This window comes from Manacus vitellinus, unplaced genomic scaffold (assembly GCF_001715985.3).
Source record: "Manacus vitellinus isolate BGI_N305 unplaced genomic scaffold, ASM171598v3 scaffold_7_pilon, whole genome shotgun sequence".
Taxonomy (NCBI): domain Eukaryota; kingdom Metazoa; phylum Chordata; class Aves; order Passeriformes; family Pipridae; genus Manacus; species Manacus vitellinus.
Window position 1 is genome coordinate 12072067 of NW_021940813.1, and position 20299 is coordinate 12092365.

Here is a 20299-nt window from a genome sequence, read left to right on the forward strand (position 1 = left end):
AATGTTATTTAGTCACTGTTTTCTTGCTGATGCCATTGTTAAATATTTTTCAAAAGAAGCTGTATAACAACTGTTTGTTTTCCAAATCTTTTTCTACTCTGAATAATTTTTGATGAAGAAAGAAATACAGTTCAATTTCACCCTTTAATTCTTGTTGTAGTTCCAAGGCTCCGTATTGAGCTGCATCATTCTTTTGACTAAAATTGGATTGACTGGATTTCTTCTGGACTTAGTTGATATTTCCTGGTATTGTTTCTGGATCAAGATTACAAATCTTGGACATAACTGAATGATCTGTCAGGTTGAATGCTTAATATGGCCATTTTTGTTAAGTATATTGTCAGGAACAAACACTAAACAGGCTCTTGTTTCTCATTGCAGGATGTGTAGGGTCTGTCTGCCTGCATGAAAAGGAGTCAAGTAGATGGCAGATTTTTCTCATAGAGGAGTTTTGGCCTTAAATCAGTTCTTATGTAAGCCAGAAGTAGAGCCCCATGATAGGAGAATACATTTGGTTTTTATCAGTCAACCAATAATCACACATCAGTCTAAATAAAGTCATCTCTATATATAGTCAAGTCTGTATATGGTAATGATGGATAGCTGTAGGATAGACAAGGGATAATGTTATTTGCCCATTTGCAGTTACTGTTTCAGATCTGAACTCATTTATTTTATTCTCTGTGTTTGATTTCAGAAGAAATAATGCAGGTGACAGAGAGAAGGCACTACAAGTTATGCTTCAAGTTCTGCAGACATGTGATCACCCTGCTCCAGATATGTTTTGCTTATGTGGGAGGATCTACAAGGATATGTTTCTTGATTCTGACTGTAAAGATACCAGTAGTCGAGATCGTGCCATTGAATGGTAACAGAAATAAACCCCACAAAAATATCTGTTTTAAAACATTTTCAGACTTTTGCTTATGGTTTTGAAAAGCAGGGCTGTTGAAGATCAGTTGTTCTACTTATGTCTTTTTTTCAGGGTCCTGACTGCCAGATCTTTGGATGTGTATTTCCTTTCTTCTCTTTATAAACTATCATGGATGTAGAATGATACACTTAATTTATTGGGGTGATGATTATTCACCTATGTCTTTGTAGAGAATAAATGCAATTAATCTGCTTCAAGGCCAAAATGAAGTATGAGTGAGATCATGGATTTACATTGGTCCTCTGTGCAAGGATGTTTTCTATGCTGGACTCCCAGGAAATGCAGTGATCTGTATATAAGGAAACGTTGATAAACTGTAATATGAATTTTCTTAAGACAATAAGGTTTGAATATGCACTCATAGTGTGCATTTAGGTATGTTTGTGTCATCATACAAACTACTGCTGATACAGGAATGTTAACAACATGGGTTTGTACTGTAACTCTGAAATATCCCTCCTCTCCTTTTCTTCCCCATACAAGCTTCAGGTGGATCTCTTCATCCTGCACCAGCTGGTGCCATGTGTTCAGCCTTGGTCAGCTGGGTCTCAGTGATCTTTAATGAATGTGAAACTTTAAAACAAAGGGCAACTTTTTTAAAAGTTGCACTGAGGACTAATATTTTCATTACTTTTCTTCTATAAATAATATAGTAAAATTAGGTTCTATTGCATTCAAGAGTTTTGTAGTAACCAATTCGTTTTACTTCCACAAAAGTACACAAGCTGACAGGACATAAAGCTAAGCAGAATTTTTTCTTTCTCATGCTAAGATGAAAAGCTCATTTCTTTCAAGTGCTCTTTGTAGAATACCATTGGTGCCAACTAGCCATATAGTCCTTACAATAAATTAATAGCTTAAAATACCTACCAAAACTTTGCAATATTTCAGTTCTTCTGAACAATGAGATATGAGTTCTTGACTCTTCTCCGCAGGTATCGCAAAGGATTTGAACTCCAGTCAACTCTGTATTCTGGAATTAACCTCGCAGTTTTGCTACTTGTTGCAGGACAACAGTTTGAAAGCTCAATGGAACTGAGAAAAATAGGTAAATATCCGCACACAGTGCCACAGACAAGTTTTCTGCCTCTCTCCCTGTGAAGAAAACAAAATAGTGATGAGTTGCATAGAGAAAAGGCTTTTTAGTGGTGTGTCCTGGATAGCAGTCTAAAACACAGGGATCTTGAAGGACGACTTTCCTTCTTGTTGCCTTGGAGCAGCTTTCTAGTAATGTGGCCCATCTAAATGGACCCAGAGACTGGAAAAGAGCAGAGAAGGACCACCTTGAGTGCTGTCTGTAAACTGCCTTTACTGCACCGCAGAGATTGTCCCATTGCACCGCCAACAGAGGACAAACACAGGAAGGGACAGCATGGCCCAGTTCTCCTCAGGGATGCTGGGGAAGGATCCACAGAATTTCTGTTGTCATTGAATTGAGAGATCCACAGGAAGTATCACCTGGAAGGATCTACCAGGACAGTTACTAGTTGTCTGCCCATAGTCACATCTTCCACTAAAACACACCACTGTACATCTACAAAGAAATCATATGATAGAAACAGATATGCAGTTCTTCTGAGGAGGATAATATTTGAACATTATATTTGGAATCAAATCCTGTCTGAAATGCATATTTGAACCTTAAAGGTTAAAAATGCAAAGGTGACTTTAAATCATTTCCCTGACCTTACTCTGGGGGTGGATCCTCTAGCCATGGATCTCTTGCAGTAAATGCAGATCTTGATGACACATATTTGTGCATCTTACACTGAGAATCAGGAGGCAGATAGCCCAGACTGATAGCACAAGAGGTTTTTTAACACTGTGTGTGTGGGGAGTTCTGACTGTCTGAACTGTATTGGGGGTGTTATTTGCAGATCCAGCCTCTGTGTTTGCCAATGTTGTTTTCTGGGGAAAACTCACTCCATTTTATTTCCATCAGTAAGGCTTAATCAAGTCTTAAATTAGTCTTTTACTGATAGACATCCGTAAAAACACTATTTAGTGTTTTACTGATAGAAAAATATGGTTTTTAATTGAAATTTTACAGGTGTACGGTTAAACAGTTTATTGGGAAGAAAAGGAAGCCTAGAAAAAATGAACAATTACTGGGATGTGGGACAGTTCTTCAGTGTGAGCATGCTGGCTAATGATGTTGGTAAAGCAGTACAAGCAGCAGAGAAACTTTTTAAGCTGAAACCTCCAGTGTGGTATGTGGTAGAAGGCTGTAGCTCAAGTATACAACTATGGGGAAATACACAAATTTGAAAAACATTGCAGTCACATAGATAACTGGATTTTTCTGTCATAGATTGTTTGTAACTCTTACTTCATACTCTGTTCTTTTATTATGGGAAGGAAGGGGGAAGGTAAGAAATTAAGTTGCCCATCATTGTTGAATTAATATCCCATTGAGGAAGATCTTTTATAAGAAAGAGTTTGGAAATTAGTAATGATTCATGTGAAGCAATTGTGAAAAGATTGTGAAACCATTGTTTTCAGAATTTAGCTAGCTGCTGCTTCCCTCCCCCACCATCTTCTATCTTATCATATTCTGTCTAATCACTGTGTAACTACTCACATAACTACACCCTTTTGCAAAAAGCTATTGTTCTTGAACATCCATGTGAGCTTATGACTTAAAGTTTTGTCTAAACTTGCTATTCTTTCCAGAAATCTGTAAATTCATTGCTATAATTTCCATTATGATAGCTTTTAAAGTACATTTAATTTTGCAGTTAATTTTTTTTATGTCTAAGTCAGTTAAGTGGTTTTAAAATCTGGTCAGAATTTGCTTTCTCTCTGTTAATTTACTAATTCAATATCTTCTAGGTACTTGAAATCATTAGTTCAGAATCTGTTGTTAATTCAGCGTTTCAAGAAACTCACCATAGAACATTCTCCTAGACAAGAAAGGTTGACTTTCTGGCTAGATATAATTTTTGAGGCAACGAAAGAAACAACTAATGGACTGAGATTTCCAGTAAGATGTTATGTCCAAACAAGTTTTGTATGTTTTATGTTTCTGGATAGGATATTACAAGAACTGAAGACTCTAAACACAATACTTACAAACTTAACTGCCTGTTACTTCGTTGCATGTACCAAACCCCTGTATTCTGTTAATCTTTATGCTATAAAAAAATTTAACCCAACACCCTTAAAGTATTCTAAGAAATACTTTTAAAACTCCTATAACAAATTGTGATAATACTATTCTGTTGTACATAAGAACACAGACTTTACCTGCCTTGTCTGCCCTTCTGTCTCCCTTGAAAATTTTTTAGGCCTGACATGAAGATTACCCATTACCTATATCAGAGCATCTGAAGCTACTGTAGTGTATTAGCTGCTGGTTTATTAAGGAAAAATGTTCTCTCTCCTCAGGTTTTGGTGATAGAACCAACTAAAGTCTACCAGCCTGCCTATGTTTCAATCAACAATGAAGCAGATGAGAGATCTCTGTCTTTGTGGCATGTTTCTCCCCCAGAAATGGTAAAACTGTCAGCAGATGTGTTAAGTCTACTGTGATTCATTGTGCTTAAAGTTACTTTTTTACATGTAGATTTTGGAGTACTTGGCAATAATTTAAAGTTTGCTACATTTCTATGAAGCACAAGCCTCAGTATATCTTTTGTGCAGATATGAAAGTTGACATTTTACAGAGAAATTAAAAGGAGGGAATATGGTTAGAACTGAGGTGATTTTGACCTCTAGTTCAGATTTAACTTTTCTTGACCATGTCTCCTAGAATTGCTTGGGTTATTCAGTCTGCTCCTAATGTTTCTTATTAGAATGATTTTTATTAAGATGCAGCTCAAAGTTAGATAAAAAATATAGATAAAGCCCAATATTGTGTTTAATATTTTAGACATATTAAACTTTTACAGTTATAGTATTGGAAACTAGAAAAAATGTCAGCCTGTGACAAATAAGTGTCAAGAAATAAAATACTCGGTGTCTTGGATTATTGATAAGGCACAGGGAGTTAGGAAAGGAGTAGGTACAGTTATGGACAGTGTAAGCTCTTAAAAATGAGAAATAATTTCAGTTTCAATTGAAAAACTTGAAATCTGCAATGTATTTTGATGCCCCTTCTTAATATCAGAGCAACACAGGTGAAGAATAGACTAAAAACGTAGAGAGTCAAAGTGTGGAAAAGAAGCATATTGGAGTAAGATGAGACCACATAATTACCTGGGTCTGTGAACAGTTTTTCCAGAACACTGTTCTGCTTCTCTGTTTCAAGTGAATGTGTCTGACACAGCTTTGCTTTATGGAACAAATTTTTAGTGCATATATGGCATTGCTAAATAAAATGCAGCTATTAGCTATGGATTTGTGGAGGGCTACAGTCCTAGACACAGGTTATCATTCCTTTGTTTTGCCCTCCAGTGTGCTCCCTGGGCTAAAGCTGTTGGCTTGAGACCTCCGAGGGAGGTGTATGAATATGAGCCTTTGAGCCTAGATAAGAGTAGGGCATAGTCTGCTCCATGTTTAATATGAAATATTGATGTATTAAGTCAAAACACAATGTTTGGTAAATTGTACTTTGCAATTTATTCTTCAAATTTAATTTTACATGAGGAAATACAGCCTCTATTTCCACCCTGTGCCATTTGTGTTAAATTTTTTCTCAAGTGAGTAAAACAGCAATGTATGTATAACTTCTTTACCCATATATCAATCTTATTTCAAATTGGGGAGAGAAGAAAGAAAGAAAAAGAGACGTGTTGGAAGAACATTCTTTTGCTTACCATGTTGTGACTTTGTTTTCAATAATAACTCAAGGATTATAGCTCTTTGTTCTTTACAGAAACAGATTCATGAATGGAATTTTACAGCTTCTTCCATTAGAGGAATAAGGTTGGTATGTCAGAAAACAGTTGTGTCTTTTTGTACATATTTTGTATTTCCCTAAGTGGGAAATCTGGATTCTACCTTAAATCTCTGCTTTGCATTGCCTATTATAAAAGCTTGTTCTGTCCAACCTGCCTTGAAATGTCAACACAGAAGAGTTTGCCTTTCAATGCGAGGACAGAACTGTACGTTTCTCCAGGAATACTCATCTAAGAGGAGTGTGTGGACATGTGTATTCTCTGGTAGACTTCCCTGTTTTCAATCATGTAACTCATTTTTATATATTTTTCTAAACTTTTCAGTGAAGTTACTGCCATTTCTGCATTTAAAAACTTGGAGGACAGAAGGAAAGAAAAGCCCTTAGCTCTTCTCACTTCCTTCCATAAGTGAAAGAAGATTTTGTTTGTTTTCCTTTAAGGAAAGGAAACCATGTTATCTATTTTCTGTTTGGAATTCAGAAATGCAACTTGGATTGTTAGAGAAATATTAAAATGAGGCATGGACATAGTTTGTGCTAAGGACAGAAAAGAGTTCTTGAGCTGGAAGGAGACTACTAGTCGAGTTTCTCAAGGACTAACCTTTAAATAGTTAAAATAGTTCCATTTTGTGATGCCTAGATTAATGGAAACACTAGGCATGACTAAATGGGTCAAAATATTAGTGCCAAAGAAGATTAAGTACAGCAGAATATCATATAGAAAAACAGAATTGTTCTGAGAGGATGGAAGATGTTCGTATTTGATATTAACAACTACAAAATACATGACTACACTTAGAAGCTGCCTTATATATCTTAAGTTGGGCCACTTTGCTGCCAGAAAGGTGAGAACCAGAACACTAGGAGAGAAAACAAAATGAAACCTGTGTGCTCTCTGTCTGAATTATATAGGCTGCAGCTAAGAACCAGAGGAGCTGTAAGTACAGGGAACACAAGGTGGACTTTTGCCTTCTCTCTGAGTTCCTGAGTCACTGCATTGGTGGATCTGACCTTTCTTGGGACATAAATGACTGTTGTCTGGGGCTACTTGTGTGAGTGCATAAGCCTAAGTGCTTGAAAAAGTTTCTGATTCAAGTACAGGCATAAATTCAGATAGCTAATGAGTTCTGTAGTTCTGAAAGTAAAGGGCTTCTAGACTATGATCTTTAATCAAAGCATCTGAGTTTTAGGTCCCAGGTTTGTCTTCCCTGAACTTGTGTAATTTGCCTAAGCAAATAAGCTCAGTGAAGAAGTATTTCTCTGAATAATGTGAGTGGTGGTTGCTATGAAAGCCTACAGTTGTGGATTTGGACACAGATTCTACCATAACTCCAGTATTTTCTTCTAAAAAGAAACAGGATTAGGTTTAAATGTGATATTCTACTACTTCAATGCAAGTGAATGGGAAGTTGTCATTACTGAAGTCTGTGGAGCTGATTGAGCATAACTCAGCATGAAGTTTCTGTACCATATTAATTACCTTCAGTCAACACAATGTACAGAAATTAATCTTTGAGAAAGATAACTTTAATCAAATGGAAGCAAGCAACTCATTTAATTTGCTTTGATTTTTAATCACTTCTGGGGATTATAAAACTCAAAGAGGCAGTCTTTTTTAAATTTATTAGATGTTTGCTTTGTATGTGACAACTTAAAACTTCTATATTTTTGAAATTGCATTAGTTTTAGAAAAAAAATATGTTCCCATATGATCTGTCAAAACCCTTAAATTGTATTTATGCTAAACAGCTCATCTTGCATACTACATGACACTGTTTATAATGCAGTATGGTTGCTTAGATAGTGTCTTGTCTATCCTGTATTTGCCCTTGGAAAAATCATCTTACTTTGTCACAGTTCTCGTGTCTGGTATGTGTCTTGTTAGGCAAGAAACCACTATATCAGAATGAAACTACAGAATGGCAAAGTGTATTTTCACATATTTCTATAAAAGTCTTCTGGTGAAATTCTCATGTTTTGGAGCATTTTCCATGTGGCCCTTAATGATGCTTCAACAAGTTGGTTTTGTAACATGCAGCAGCTTTACTATAGTGTACTGTCATTTTACCTAACTGGCTCAACAGAGTATAAGCAAAATTGAAGAGTTTGACTTTACAGATTGTGCAAGAATCCAAGAAATTTTAATAATTTGATGCAAAAAAATACCTTTAACAAGCATAACAACTTGGCATGGTGTAACATGATACTGAAGTGCAAGTGTTTGGAATAAGAGATTAATTTGTAGATTTACTTTCATATTGATATTGTCTTTTGACACTTCACTTTTCAGTGCATTTAGATGGGATATATATATATAGCACTGACAAGACAGGATATGCGATAACTAATCCCTTTGTCAGAATTATTGCTGCAGTTTGGAGTAAATATTGGTCATTCTGACACTTGTTCATCAGTAGTAAGACCATAAAAAGTATACACTGAGGAAAATCTGCTAACTGTTGGTATTTCCCAGTTCAGTTTTAATGTAGGAGCAATGGAATAAAAAGCTGAAATACTTTTCAAGGTTAAAAGAAAGGCTTTCTGGATAGCTGAATTAGTGTCAAAACAATTCACTTTCCATTGAAGTGTTATCAAATACCAAGAAATCTGACAGAACTGTGGAAAAATGGAAGTGGAGGTGAACAACAAACTGACCTCAGTACACTTCAGATAAACTAGTATTTTAGTGAAGTATGCAGTAGCTTATTTATCAAATTGGAGGTAGGATTATAGAATATATAAACAAACTCAAAACTCCTAGTTATAAAGAAAATATGTATAATCTACCTCACTGAGGTAATTAACTGTGAAAAAGTTGTTTCTTAAGTGTTCGTAATTCAAAAAAGTTAACTTACTTCTTCTAATAGTTGCATCCAAAATAATACTTTCTTAATGTGAATTTTACAGCATTTCCAAGTTTGATGAACGATGTTGTTTTCTATATGTCCATGACAACTCTGATGACTTTCAGATCTACTTTTCTACAGAAATCCAGTGTAGTAGGTGAGTTCAGTTTGTGTGAGTGTTGCATACCTGATCTATGTTCTGAATAGAACTGATTTAGTAAAGGTTGAAAGATGACATTTTTGCTTGACAAAATAATTATTTCTTCACTTGCTTTCTCTCAGTGAAGAAGCATTGAGCTAAACACAGTGATGTTTAAAGTGATGATGTCCCATTACACTTGTCTGATTGTAATTAGTTTATCTACAAGTCCCTTGGTCTGAGAAAAGGCTTACCTAACTTATTCTAATTTATAACTGTTATCTTATTTTTGTGTATCTTGACCATGTCATGTAAGTTTCTACTTTGTTTTAGGTTCCCTTATGTGCCTGTTTAGTTTGATTTAAGAGCAACTAGATATAATAAAAAATTCTAACTTATATTGTATCACAGATCTGTGTTACTGTTGCACCTGAGGTATTTACTGATCGTATGTTTTCTCTAAACAGTAAGCAGGCTAACTGAATTTCAGGCCTAAATCTTTACAAACCAAATTCTTCCTTATGACTGATATTTTCATATAAACCTTCTGAATGATGTAGGAGTGAGTTGTTAATACACTTAGTATTTGGAGATGAATGCTATATTCACTTTTATTGCAGTAATTACTCTTTGTATATTACATGGAACAAACTTCGGTTAAAGAAAATTACTAGTTTTGTAGAGTGTGTTGCATAAAGCATAGGAAACTCTAAAATAATGTTACCTCCTCAGTCTTAATTTGGCATTGCAATTGTGTGTTATGAGACATGGTTGCATTTTTTTATGCCTTATTCAGTGCACTACAGGAGTCTGTTTCAGAGATGTGTCTCTGTTACTCAGTAAAAGAGATGTGAATATTTTATAATAATTTTTAATAATTGTACCATATGTTATAGAATTTGGAAAACAGCTAGTGGCTCAGGTGGGGAACTAGAGGAAAATGTTCCTGTACTTAAGGATCTCCACCCCAGAGAACTAGAAATTAGTTAAAACTCTGTTCTTCTAAACATGTTACTACTTTTATACTTTTGGCTTTCTGAATGTCCAACAAGAAACCACAATATCTGATTTTCAGAAATACCGAGTAATCACACTTGCAACCAAAAGTGTACAGCAAAAGTATTTGAGTATTGGATCTACCAAGATTTTACTATGCAATTACAATAGCAAACAACTGTTGAGTCCTGCTACAGCAAATAAAATAATTTGATAAACAGTGAGGCTTTTCAGTGTGTTTTTGATGTTCTTCATCATTTAAAATGGGATAAATATGGAGAAAGTAATGAAAGAAACCTATGAACATGCTAGTCAGTTTAATAGCTTGAAAGCAAAGCCCACCTTGTGAAGAATCTGTTTAATCTTTCAAAAGGATATTCTTCTTTGATCCTGTGCTGTTTATTGCTTTTTTAGGTTCTGTGGTTTGGTGAAAGAGATTTTGTCTGATGGAGTTGGCAGTACTTTGGAACTAGAAGGAGAAATAGATGGAGACACATTGGAGGTACGTCAATGATAAAAGATCTGGAGCTTGTTCTCAGTCTTCCCTTTACTTTCATATCAGTATACTAGAAAGATAAAAAATAGCATTTAAACTCTTTAATTGCATACAAAATTTAAACTCCTACAAAATTATTTGCATGTGAAATTTGCATTCATTTGAAAAAAACCACGTTTTTGATGAAGTGGGCCTGTTACTACTGTAAAATGTATAAATCCCTAATGAAGTGTGTTACTGAGTATGTATTTTGTTGCAAACAATCTATAGATGAGAATTAACTGATATCAGCTGGCTTAAAAAAAAAAGATAAAATACCAAATAAATTCTAGGAAAAAGGTACTTCAGTTTTTCTAGCTGTTACCTGATACTGTTACTGCTGCGGGTCATTTCATCTGACAGGCTTCAGTCCCAGAGATTTGCAGATATTTAGGATCAGATTAATACATTGTACTTTTTTCTTATCACTGTAACACCTATATTAGGAACCCAGTAGCTGTAGGCTTTCTTTATTATCAGTATGGTGGGGGAAAAAAACCCCAACCAACTTGGAAAAGGTTATTCACATATTATGTGGGCTCAGGTTAGGGTAGGTGAATCCATGTCTTCATAAGACAGGACCTCATAGCAAATGTCCAGATTTGTAGCACTGAGTACATATCCTGTGCTTCTTTTTATTTGTCTTGAAATCTGAAAAGCCACCATAAAAAGTAGGTTGTAAGTTTTGTTTGTGGTCAAGCAAATTTAGTCAATCTGATTAATGAGCGTGAAAACCCTACTGTGGTTTGTTTGAGCTGAGTATCTTTCTGATTGTGTCTCATGCCAGCAACTCTCTCAAGCTTATGATTCAGAGCAGCTCTTCATGGCAGCAAACCTTTTGTGGTACCTGAGGCTTCAGAAGAGGTTTAAGAAAGTAGAAGACCCTCTACTGTACCATTGAATGTAATTGCATATGGTGAGGAAGATGAGATTTTGCACTGGAGTTTCTGCATAGTGGCCACAGAATTTTTCCTCAAGTGAAAAAGACAGATATTCACATCTGTTAAGCCCAGCTTAATACATACATTTGTGGTCTGACATAGGATCAGGGCTCTGCCTTGGTAAAGACAGGGTATCTATAGCTGCAGATTTTACATTACATACTTATGTACATAGCTAATAGCAGGACAGTCTCCAAACACCACAGTCTGTTCAGCTGTATAATAGTCTCTCAGAGGAAGTGAGTTCACCATGGCTTGAGCCTTTTAAAAACTGAACTGAAAAAATCACTTGACAATGCACGGCAGGAAACAGTCCTGCATGAATGAATGGCACGTGGAGATATGACTGCAGAAATTAATTTTAAATATTCAAGCTTTATCATTCTACATATCTTGAAGTTTTCACAATTGTACCGTGTACTTGCTTACTGTCTTAGGTTAGGACAATCAAGATATAGAAGGGGAGAATTAATTAGTTTAGTGTATAAATGAGCTAAGACACTTAACGTCTTCCTGCAACCTGAGATCTTACATTTTAGAAGAGACAACATGGAAAATGCAGCTTTGTATGATCTTGATGGGCTTAACCAGCACAGAGAAAGCAGAAGTTCTTACTGTTAATAAAACAACTGTTTATATTTGGGGAAGAGGAAGAAATAACATCCAGCACAGTCTGGGAGAAGAAAATCAAATTTCAGTTAGAATCCTTATGAGAATGTTGTTGCAAGGGGTTGTATATTTTGTGTATAGTCTAGTCCTACAGCTAACAAGTATTTTGAAGACTGAATGTGGAAGTCCTGTCTACCTTAGGGTATTCACTTCTCTGTATTGATACTGAAGAAGTTCCTGTCACTTTAAGAGTACCTGATGTACCCCAAGTAGGATATCCTGGAGATTACTTCTGCCCTTCCACATTCGTGCAGAAGGTCAACTATGAACACTTGTTTACTTATACTCAGTGGCTGGATTGCACATCCAGTGGATCACATATTCAGACTTTTGGCAATCAACAGTGATTTATTCAATCTTTGTAGCTGTTGGAACAGGAAGAGGCAAATGTAAAGTGGCATCAGGTATATATAAGTCTATTAAACTGTCTACTAACTAGCATTGAATTATAAATCCCAATGATTTTCATGTATCATGGGACTCAGACTGGAGAACATAGGTTTCTCCACAGTGATTACAGGGTTGGCTTAGAACCAGTCTGTTGCAGATGGGGTTGCTGTCAATCTTAGATTCTGCAATGTGACTGCTACCTTTTTTCTGCACAGTTTTATGTCATATGATAGCTGTGAAAGCTGGATATGCTCCTACCAAAGAACCCATCAAGTTTTGCATATGGCATTTTGGGTCAGTTATGCCTCTCGTATAACAAGATTATGTTGTGAACTGTGAAGTGCTGAAATATGGTAAATGGAACCCTACCAAAGCTGTGCTAGCTCGAGTTTGGTTCCACTAAGCAGATATATGCTGTTAGGATAAACGACAGATGGGTTTCCTTGAGCACATTCCATACAGCAGCATGAAACTTGACATCTTTGCTGAGGTGAAGAGGGGGAATGTCAGTGAGAAATGGATATTGCAATAACAGAGCTGCAGTATGGACTGGGAAGACACTTCAAGGAAATAGATCCCAAGGCTGTATTCTGTATCGGAGAGTCTCATTGCACAAAGCAGAAAAAGTGGTCATTGACAGAAATTTCAGTAGTTATGGCTATTGTAAAAAAGGTTTGTTGTTTGGGTGTTTTTTAATAGAGAATTTATATGAAACCAGAGATAATACCCTGCAGTTTTCCCATATGGGACATGCTCTTGGATGTGGGAAGATATTAGTGGAGGTCTGTTTACTCCTGATAATATCTGAGGCTATGAAACTGTCTGATTCCGTTCTTAACTCTTTGCAAAAGTGCTTTTTCAATATCCTTTATCAGTTCCCTGATTTAAATCACAGATGTGCTGCTTAACCCAGCTTCCATAAGAAATTTGGTTTTATGTGGTGTCTAGGGTGTACTTTCATTGAGCAACATTCACTGACCTTTATAGTAGGAGAGCTCTGTGACAAGATCACTGTATGGGACAAGACCATGAGGTGGTGTAAATTAGTGTAGCTTTACTGCAGTCAGTGAACCAACACTGAGTTATTCAGCTGGAAATAGGTCCCAGCATGTTTCTGCAGCAGTGGAAAACACCACTTCATATATTTAATCATTTTTTGAGAAGATGAACTTTTTTTTTTTTTTGCCTACTGGAAAAGCTCGTAATGAGGGGGGAGTATGTCAGAAATTAATTTTACTGTGGCTAAGCTCAAATGAGAGTCTGAGGTCTTAAAATAATGTCTACCCACTGTAGTGAGAATATCACTTTATTTATTAAACCATTGGTTTAAAAATTATGGGTTGTGTTCTGTATATTTATATATTCTGAAGGCTCTGTCAGCAGTTTGTAGAGATGATACTTTTTGACAGCACTGTTCCATTGAATTTGGTTTGGTGTTGTGTTCCTTGTTTGGACAAATGCATCTTGAAGTTGGTTAGGGATGATGGTTTTACAAAGCAAGTAAGATGGAAATTTTACAAGTTGTATAATGTTATCTGGGCTGTCAGATAACCTGCTGTCCTACAGCTGTGCTGCAGTAACCCCTCTGTGCTGTTCTAACTTAGTACATAACTGTTGTTAAGGCTCTCTGTAATGTCAGATGTTAGTGATAACAGTTTCTGTGCTACTTTGTTTATTTTTTCTGCTTGCAGTATGAATATGATTATGATGAGAATGGTGAGAGGGTAGTTCTAGGGAAAGGTACTTATGGAATCGTTTATGCTGGAAGAGACCTTAGCAACCAAGTCCGAATAGCCATCAAAGAAATACCTGAGAGAGACAGCAGGTAAGACCTAATTTATTGTTATATACATACTTGTAATAAAAATGCACTCATTTGCTGAAAATTTGCTCTTCTTAGTATGTGTTTCTTTGTGGTTAGTTTATGAAGTCCAGATATACTAAAATCAGTTATTCTTGCCTCCTAATATTCAACTGTACTCTTTCAAGAATAAAAACTTTTAAATTTTTAAAGAGTTATGATATATATCATAAATGTTACAGTTTGATCATGTATATGCATATCAAGTTGCAGTTTTATCTCCTTTGTGTTCTTTTTGGAGAGGGGGGAAAAGCATAAAAGGAGCTCTTTGGTGGCAAAGAGAGTACTATGTATTGATAGAGAAAACACACAAAAATTCTTTGAGGGCGTGTTTCTGCATCAGGGTTCTTCTGAGATCTGTCTCTGTACTTTTTCTGACTAGGCAGAGAATCACACTGCAGTTTGAAGGTCATGGACAAGATGTTTTCTGAGAATTGGATGGGTATCCCTAAAATCCATTCTGTTGTCAAACTAGCATCTAAATGTAGTCTAGAACCTTTTCCTACCTGATGAAATACTCATTGGTTCTTTTCTTTTTTAATTAGATATTCTCAACCTCTTCATGAAGAGATAGCACTGCATAAATATTTGAAGCATCGGAACATTGTACAGTATCTTGGATCTGTTTCAGAAAATGGATACATTAAGATTTTTATGGAGCAGGTGCCAGGAGGTTGGTATCATTGTGAGCTTAGTCTCTCAAAGGATTCAGAAGCAGTTGGGACTCTAAACTTACTGAAAGTTAGTAGATATGCACTTAATAGATTTGTACACTGTATATAGCTTTTCTGTTGGGACATCAACTATAGGTGTCATTCTTATATAGAGAGTAGATTTGAAGATCCCAGTAACCTCTCCCCTTTCTGTAATAATTCTAAACCTGGAGAAAAGTCATTGAAAGTATTTGGTGTCGAATACTTGATTGTTATAAAATAATAGTTAGAGCTGTATAGTCCATTTAGCTTGAGCATCTGAATGACGACTGGAGCTTTTAGAATAAATTTCTGTTGAGTAGTAACAGTGATGGAGCAATTAAGTACTGTTTTGTAACTGCTATATACAAAGCACTGCTATTTCCTAGGTAGACTGGAGGTAAAAGTGATATGTGCCCCTTGCTCATAATTTCCAGTTTCACTTCTCCAGCATTTCTACATTTTAGGATGTGCAGTCCCTCTATATCCTCTCTAGTTTATGTTTTCATCTTCCGTTTGCTATTTACTCTTCAATGTCAGGGATGTGTCAGAATGAGTGTTAAATTATTGTATGACTATAATTTGCAAAATAAAAACAGAAATAATAGGAAGAAAGGTCAGGTTTTCTAAGAAAGATCCAGACACAAACATCCTAAGTGTAATTAAATAGATCTGGGGCATTTAATATAGGGAAGTTGTTTAATTTTTTAATTCTTGTGACCTTCTCACCTGAAAGCTGAGACAGTATGACTTGCATGATGCATGCAGATGTGATGAGTTTATATCAACACTTCCCCTGTTTTCCCACACTTGTTAACAGTATCAGCTGGTGTTATTTCCAGTTCATATATGCACAGTAAAGTGGGCTGTGATTAGTTGCTAATGTCAAGATATTTTGAACCAATTCAGATATTTTAAACAGTCTTAAAAAGGAACCAGCTGTTCAGAATATACAAGATTCTTTGAGGAAACTTAACTTGAGAGAACTGTTGGTGTGGACTGAAAATTCCTTTAGCTGAATTCTTCTGGCATTAAATAGACCCACTGCATTTACATTATTTTATGCAGAATAAGCAAAACTATTCTTTTTTTTTTGCTTCATGATTAAAATATTTGAGTTATTTAAAGATTAGTTTTATTAGAAGTAGGGGAAGTGTGGATGACCTACCTCCTACTCTGAACATCCATTCAGAGGGTTTTTTCAGGAGCTTTCTCTCCTGTCTCTTGAATATTTCCAGAAGTTAATCCCATATTTGCAAGGAAAAGGCTCTTTCTACTTTTCTTCTCCCTTCCCCTCCTCGAGAAAATCAGCTTCTCTTTGCCCATGCATGTGGTTCATGAAGTGTAGTTTATAACATGATAGAGTGTTACCTTTAGTCTTTGTTTCATTAAGGGCTAAATGGGTGCTAGTCTTAGTCTCAAGAGTTTTTAGAATGAAGTGAGTGGGATGGATCCAGCGCTGTCAGAACATTTATTCTTGTCTTGGAGGTGGAACCTGAGCTGAGAAAAAAGAAATAACCAGTCAAGAGCAGAAACTAAATATTTGCTTGGAGGCAACTAGGAAGAATTTGGCTTAATTATAGGAATTGCTTTTCTCTTGTATTAGGATGGTGAGCAAAGGCTTCATCCAGACTTAAATGTTTCATGCTAATTTGGGGATTTTGCTATCTCGCCACACTTTCTTCTTAATCTCTTGTAGGCAGCCTCTCAGCTCTCTTAAGATCTAAGTGGGGCCCAATGAAAGAACCTACAATTAAATTTTACACCAAGCAGATTCTGGAAGGCCTTAAGTATCTCCATGAGAACCAGATTGTACACAGAGATATAAAGGTAAATTTTCCTTTGGTGTGTCTTGTTTGATTTGCTTTTTATCTTATTTACTTCAGTTAGTTTTACTCTGATCTGAAGTAGAGTTTTTAATAGGATTTTGTGGAAGCTTAAAACAAAAGCAAAGTATAAACCAACTCCTTCTCCCTGGTGCTCCTGGAAAATTCCTTTGTAGAAAAGTATATTACAAAGATAACTGCAAACTTGAAGGAGTTTTATTGACATTTAGAATCTGTATTCATCTGTCTCTCCTTTCTCCCTGCCTTCCCTCTCTCTCTCCTATTCAAACCACAGGGGGATAATGTTTTGGTGAACACCTATAGTGGCGTGGTTAAGATATCTGATTTTGGTACTTCCAAACGTCTGGCAGGAATCAATCCATGCACTGAAACATTTACAGGTAAGATGAATTTATCAGAGTTTATAACGGGGTTTGTGATAGATTTTGCATTAGAACCAAAAGGCTCTTTGGATTTGTGATGAAAACACTATTAGGTCTCTGTTTTCAGGGAAGAGTCAATGGGAATATGATCACCATAAACACAGAGTTGATATCCTTCTATTTTTTAAAATGTAACTTTTTTCCAATTTACTTTTTTTTCCCCTCCATTTTTTAAGTGTGATGGGGTAATAGTTTTTCTTCTAAGTGTTTTTCATTAACTAACAGTTGATTTGTTGCAGTTACATCTGGAAACACTTGAATACAGCAACTTTTTCATTTAATAATCTTGATATTAGTAACTCATACATGCACACTTTCTGGATGTATGTTTAAAAGTGCAGAAAAACAAACTCAAACTTGTAAATACTTTCAGTTTTGAGGCGTTAATTATAAAACCCAACCCACTGACTAACTTGGTGTTATGGCAACAAAAGTAAAAAGAAGTTTACATAAAAATGTTAGGCTGATGTGTTACAGAAAAGCTTTCAATACAACATTGTTGTAAAGACTTGTAATAGGAGAAAACAAAAATTGCTGGGCACCAGGTGAAACTCCACATTGAAAAATGAATATGTGGTCACATAATTGCTCAGTTCTGTGATCACTGAAGATACAGGGTAGCATGATGGTTTTTCTTGTTACGTGACCTTATGCAAAGGCTGGTATCACAAGCCTCTCACTGGCCTGCAGTTTAAATAAATGGTACAAATGAAAATTAAATTCTTAAGGTTCTGAAGTAACTTGCCTTTCTAAGCTTTTTTTACTCATTATTAGCAAAGTTTGTGAATTGGAAACTAGGCCTATATTACATCATGATCTGAACACAGCATGTGATGTCTGCATCAGTGTCTTATGAGATCAACTTCCCATGTGCAGGCATTTTAAACAAATCAGTTCCTTTCAAAGCTGTAAAGATTGTAGTTAGAATCAAATTAAATTAAGTTAGAAGCTCCTTAAAGAGAAGAAAAAAATTATTTGTCCTGTTGATAATCACAAATGCAACATTTAAATGTTTTGTTAAGAAATTAAGAGCTACAAGAAGCAATCTCTTCCGTTTAGAGATGCCACAACAGATACATAGATAACATTATATCTGAACAGAACTGGTTAAATGCTGGCTATTGAAGCATTCCTGTAAGTGTTTTCCAAACAAATGATTTAAAAAAATAATTTTCTTGTCAATCATCTTGCTTATGCAGCTGGATTGATAATTCTCTAATATGTACAGGTCTCTTGTGGTATCTGAAAAAGTATTTTCAGGTTTTTCCTGTAATGTTTGTCCTTGCCATTTTTTAGACTGGTTCAGTACAGTTACATTCCATGGAAAAGAGTTGCACTACCACGTGGTGCTCATTTCTGCAGGTTATTCTGAAGACTTTAAATATATGAAGGGGTTCCATAAGGTAAAAATTGAAGTCATGGTGGAAGATGCTTTTGTGGCTATTAAAAGTCATAGTCCAAAATTTAATTTTTACCCAGGAAACCACTATTATGGCTGATTGCTATTACGGTTAGAGCAGGTACTAAGGAAAAATCATTCTTGCTTTACCTGGATTTTATATACTCCTTGGTGCCTTTTTAGCAACTAGTTATTATTAGAGATGATGTATGGAGAAATGGCATCTAAAGAAATGTCACCGTACTGTAATAAAAAGAGGTAAATCTTTCCTTGTGCCCTTCTTTGTTCTCTTGCATGTTTGCAGCCCTGTTTGTGCCTTCGAGATGTAATTTGCCATGAGAATAAATATTTTACTTAAATTATCATTTAAAATCAGTAAGCAGGTAGCTATAGCCCAGAGGGTCTTAAAAGGTCTCTTGCAATTTGTTTTGTTCCGTAACTCAGTACATAAACCCTGGTTTTCATGCATTGTGTAATGAAATCACATGATGGGAAGAATCAGACTTCTAGTGGTTTAAACATTATATCCCTCCATTCAAGACACACAGCCTAGGGCAAAGCTGTGGCTTAAACTTCCATTCTGCAGCAGTCACATTGAATGAACATAGTGATACCCTTTTTTCTTCACCAAATGTCTTTTACTTAATAGTTCATAGCTTTACCACGATGTAGTTTTATTGCATTCTTAAAAAGAAAAATAATTTAAAGATGTCATAACAGAGCTGGTAGAAATTCAGGTGGAGAAAATACTGTAGTGTTCAAAACACTCAGAACATCCAGAGATTTCTGCTGGTAATGTGGACCCTTCCTGTAAATACCTCATGAACTGGGTTAGTATATGGTTCAATGTCAGTTATTTCGAATTGACCATCTTTTATTTATTTTTTTACTGTATTTTTTATTTATCATTATTATAACTAGTATTACAGTCAGATTGTCTACAGGCAGATTGTCTACTTTGTCACCATGTATAGCTTTAGAAATTTCAACAGGTTTAGTTAGCTTAGAAGTTCCAACATGTTTGGTGTTCGGTTTTTTTTGGCTAACCTTGTATGTCAGAAATCCCAAGCACATCCAAGACTTCCTGGAATTCCAAATAAATTATGATGGGTTCCCTAATTGTCTTATATTTACAAAAATAGCTTCTTTTTAAACTAACAGTTTGAAATTCTCTGTCACTGATGTTCTCATTATTGGCTTAAAAATATGAAAAATTATTCTCATGAGGAACTGTCACTGCAGATTTTCATTATCTCTTACATGCATAATCTTTAAAATTTGGTGTCTGTAAAAATTGTTGATGTAATTTTGTGTTCTGAGGAAGCTTTTGGAATATGTGGTGAATATACTTTTAGCAGTTTGAAACCTTGTGTTAGAAAGGAGGGGCAAAGAGGTAGCATATAAAAAGATGTTGAAATATAAGTTTATGTCAAGTTTTCAGTGCTGATTCAGGAAATCGAGTATTTATGTTGTACAGGTGGCATTTGACAATTTTTGGCTTGCTGAGTAGTGTGTTAATTCTCTTCCATAAGAATGAAGACTATACACTTGACTGTTCTTTTTGTCCTGACTAGGAACCTTGCAGTACATGGCTCCAGAAATCATCGATAAAGGACCACGAGGATATGGTGCACCAGCTGATATCTGGTCACTGGGCTGCACCATCATCGAAATGGCAACAGGCAAACCTCCGTTCCATGAACTAGGGGAGCCTCAAGCTGCAATGTTTAAAGTAAATACAGCTTCATTACTTTAGAGCAATAAAAAAAAAAAATTCAAATACTAACTTAT

At 35.6% G+C, this 20299-nt stretch overlaps 1 protein-coding gene across 3 annotated transcripts in view; it reads left to right on the top strand.

Annotated features, from left to right (window-relative positions):
• Window positions 1–20299, top strand: part of MAP3K15 (mitogen-activated protein kinase kinase kinase 15) — an 80846-nt gene that overhangs the window by 49348 nt on the left and 11199 nt on the right. For all 3 annotated transcript variants that reach the window (XM_018084075.2, XM_018084074.2, XM_018084073.2), the window contains 13 exons: window positions 698–868; window positions 1870–1982; window positions 2985–3144; window positions 3767–3917; window positions 4322–4429; window positions 5751–5800; window positions 8679–8774; window positions 10167–10254; window positions 13979–14112; window positions 14694–14821; window positions 16540–16670; window positions 16962–17067; window positions 20083–20240. In XM_018084075.2, coding sequence (XP_017939564.1) covers window positions 698–868; window positions 1870–1982; window positions 2985–3144; window positions 3767–3917; window positions 4322–4429; window positions 5751–5800; window positions 8679–8774; window positions 10167–10254; window positions 13979–14112; window positions 14694–14821; window positions 16540–16670; window positions 16962–17067; window positions 20083–20240 — 1594 coding nt within the window. The remainder of the gene's footprint in view (window positions 1–697; window positions 869–1869; window positions 1983–2984; window positions 3145–3766; window positions 3918–4321; window positions 4430–5750; window positions 5801–8678; window positions 8775–10166; window positions 10255–13978; window positions 14113–14693; window positions 14822–16539; window positions 16671–16961; window positions 17068–20082; window positions 20241–20299) is intronic.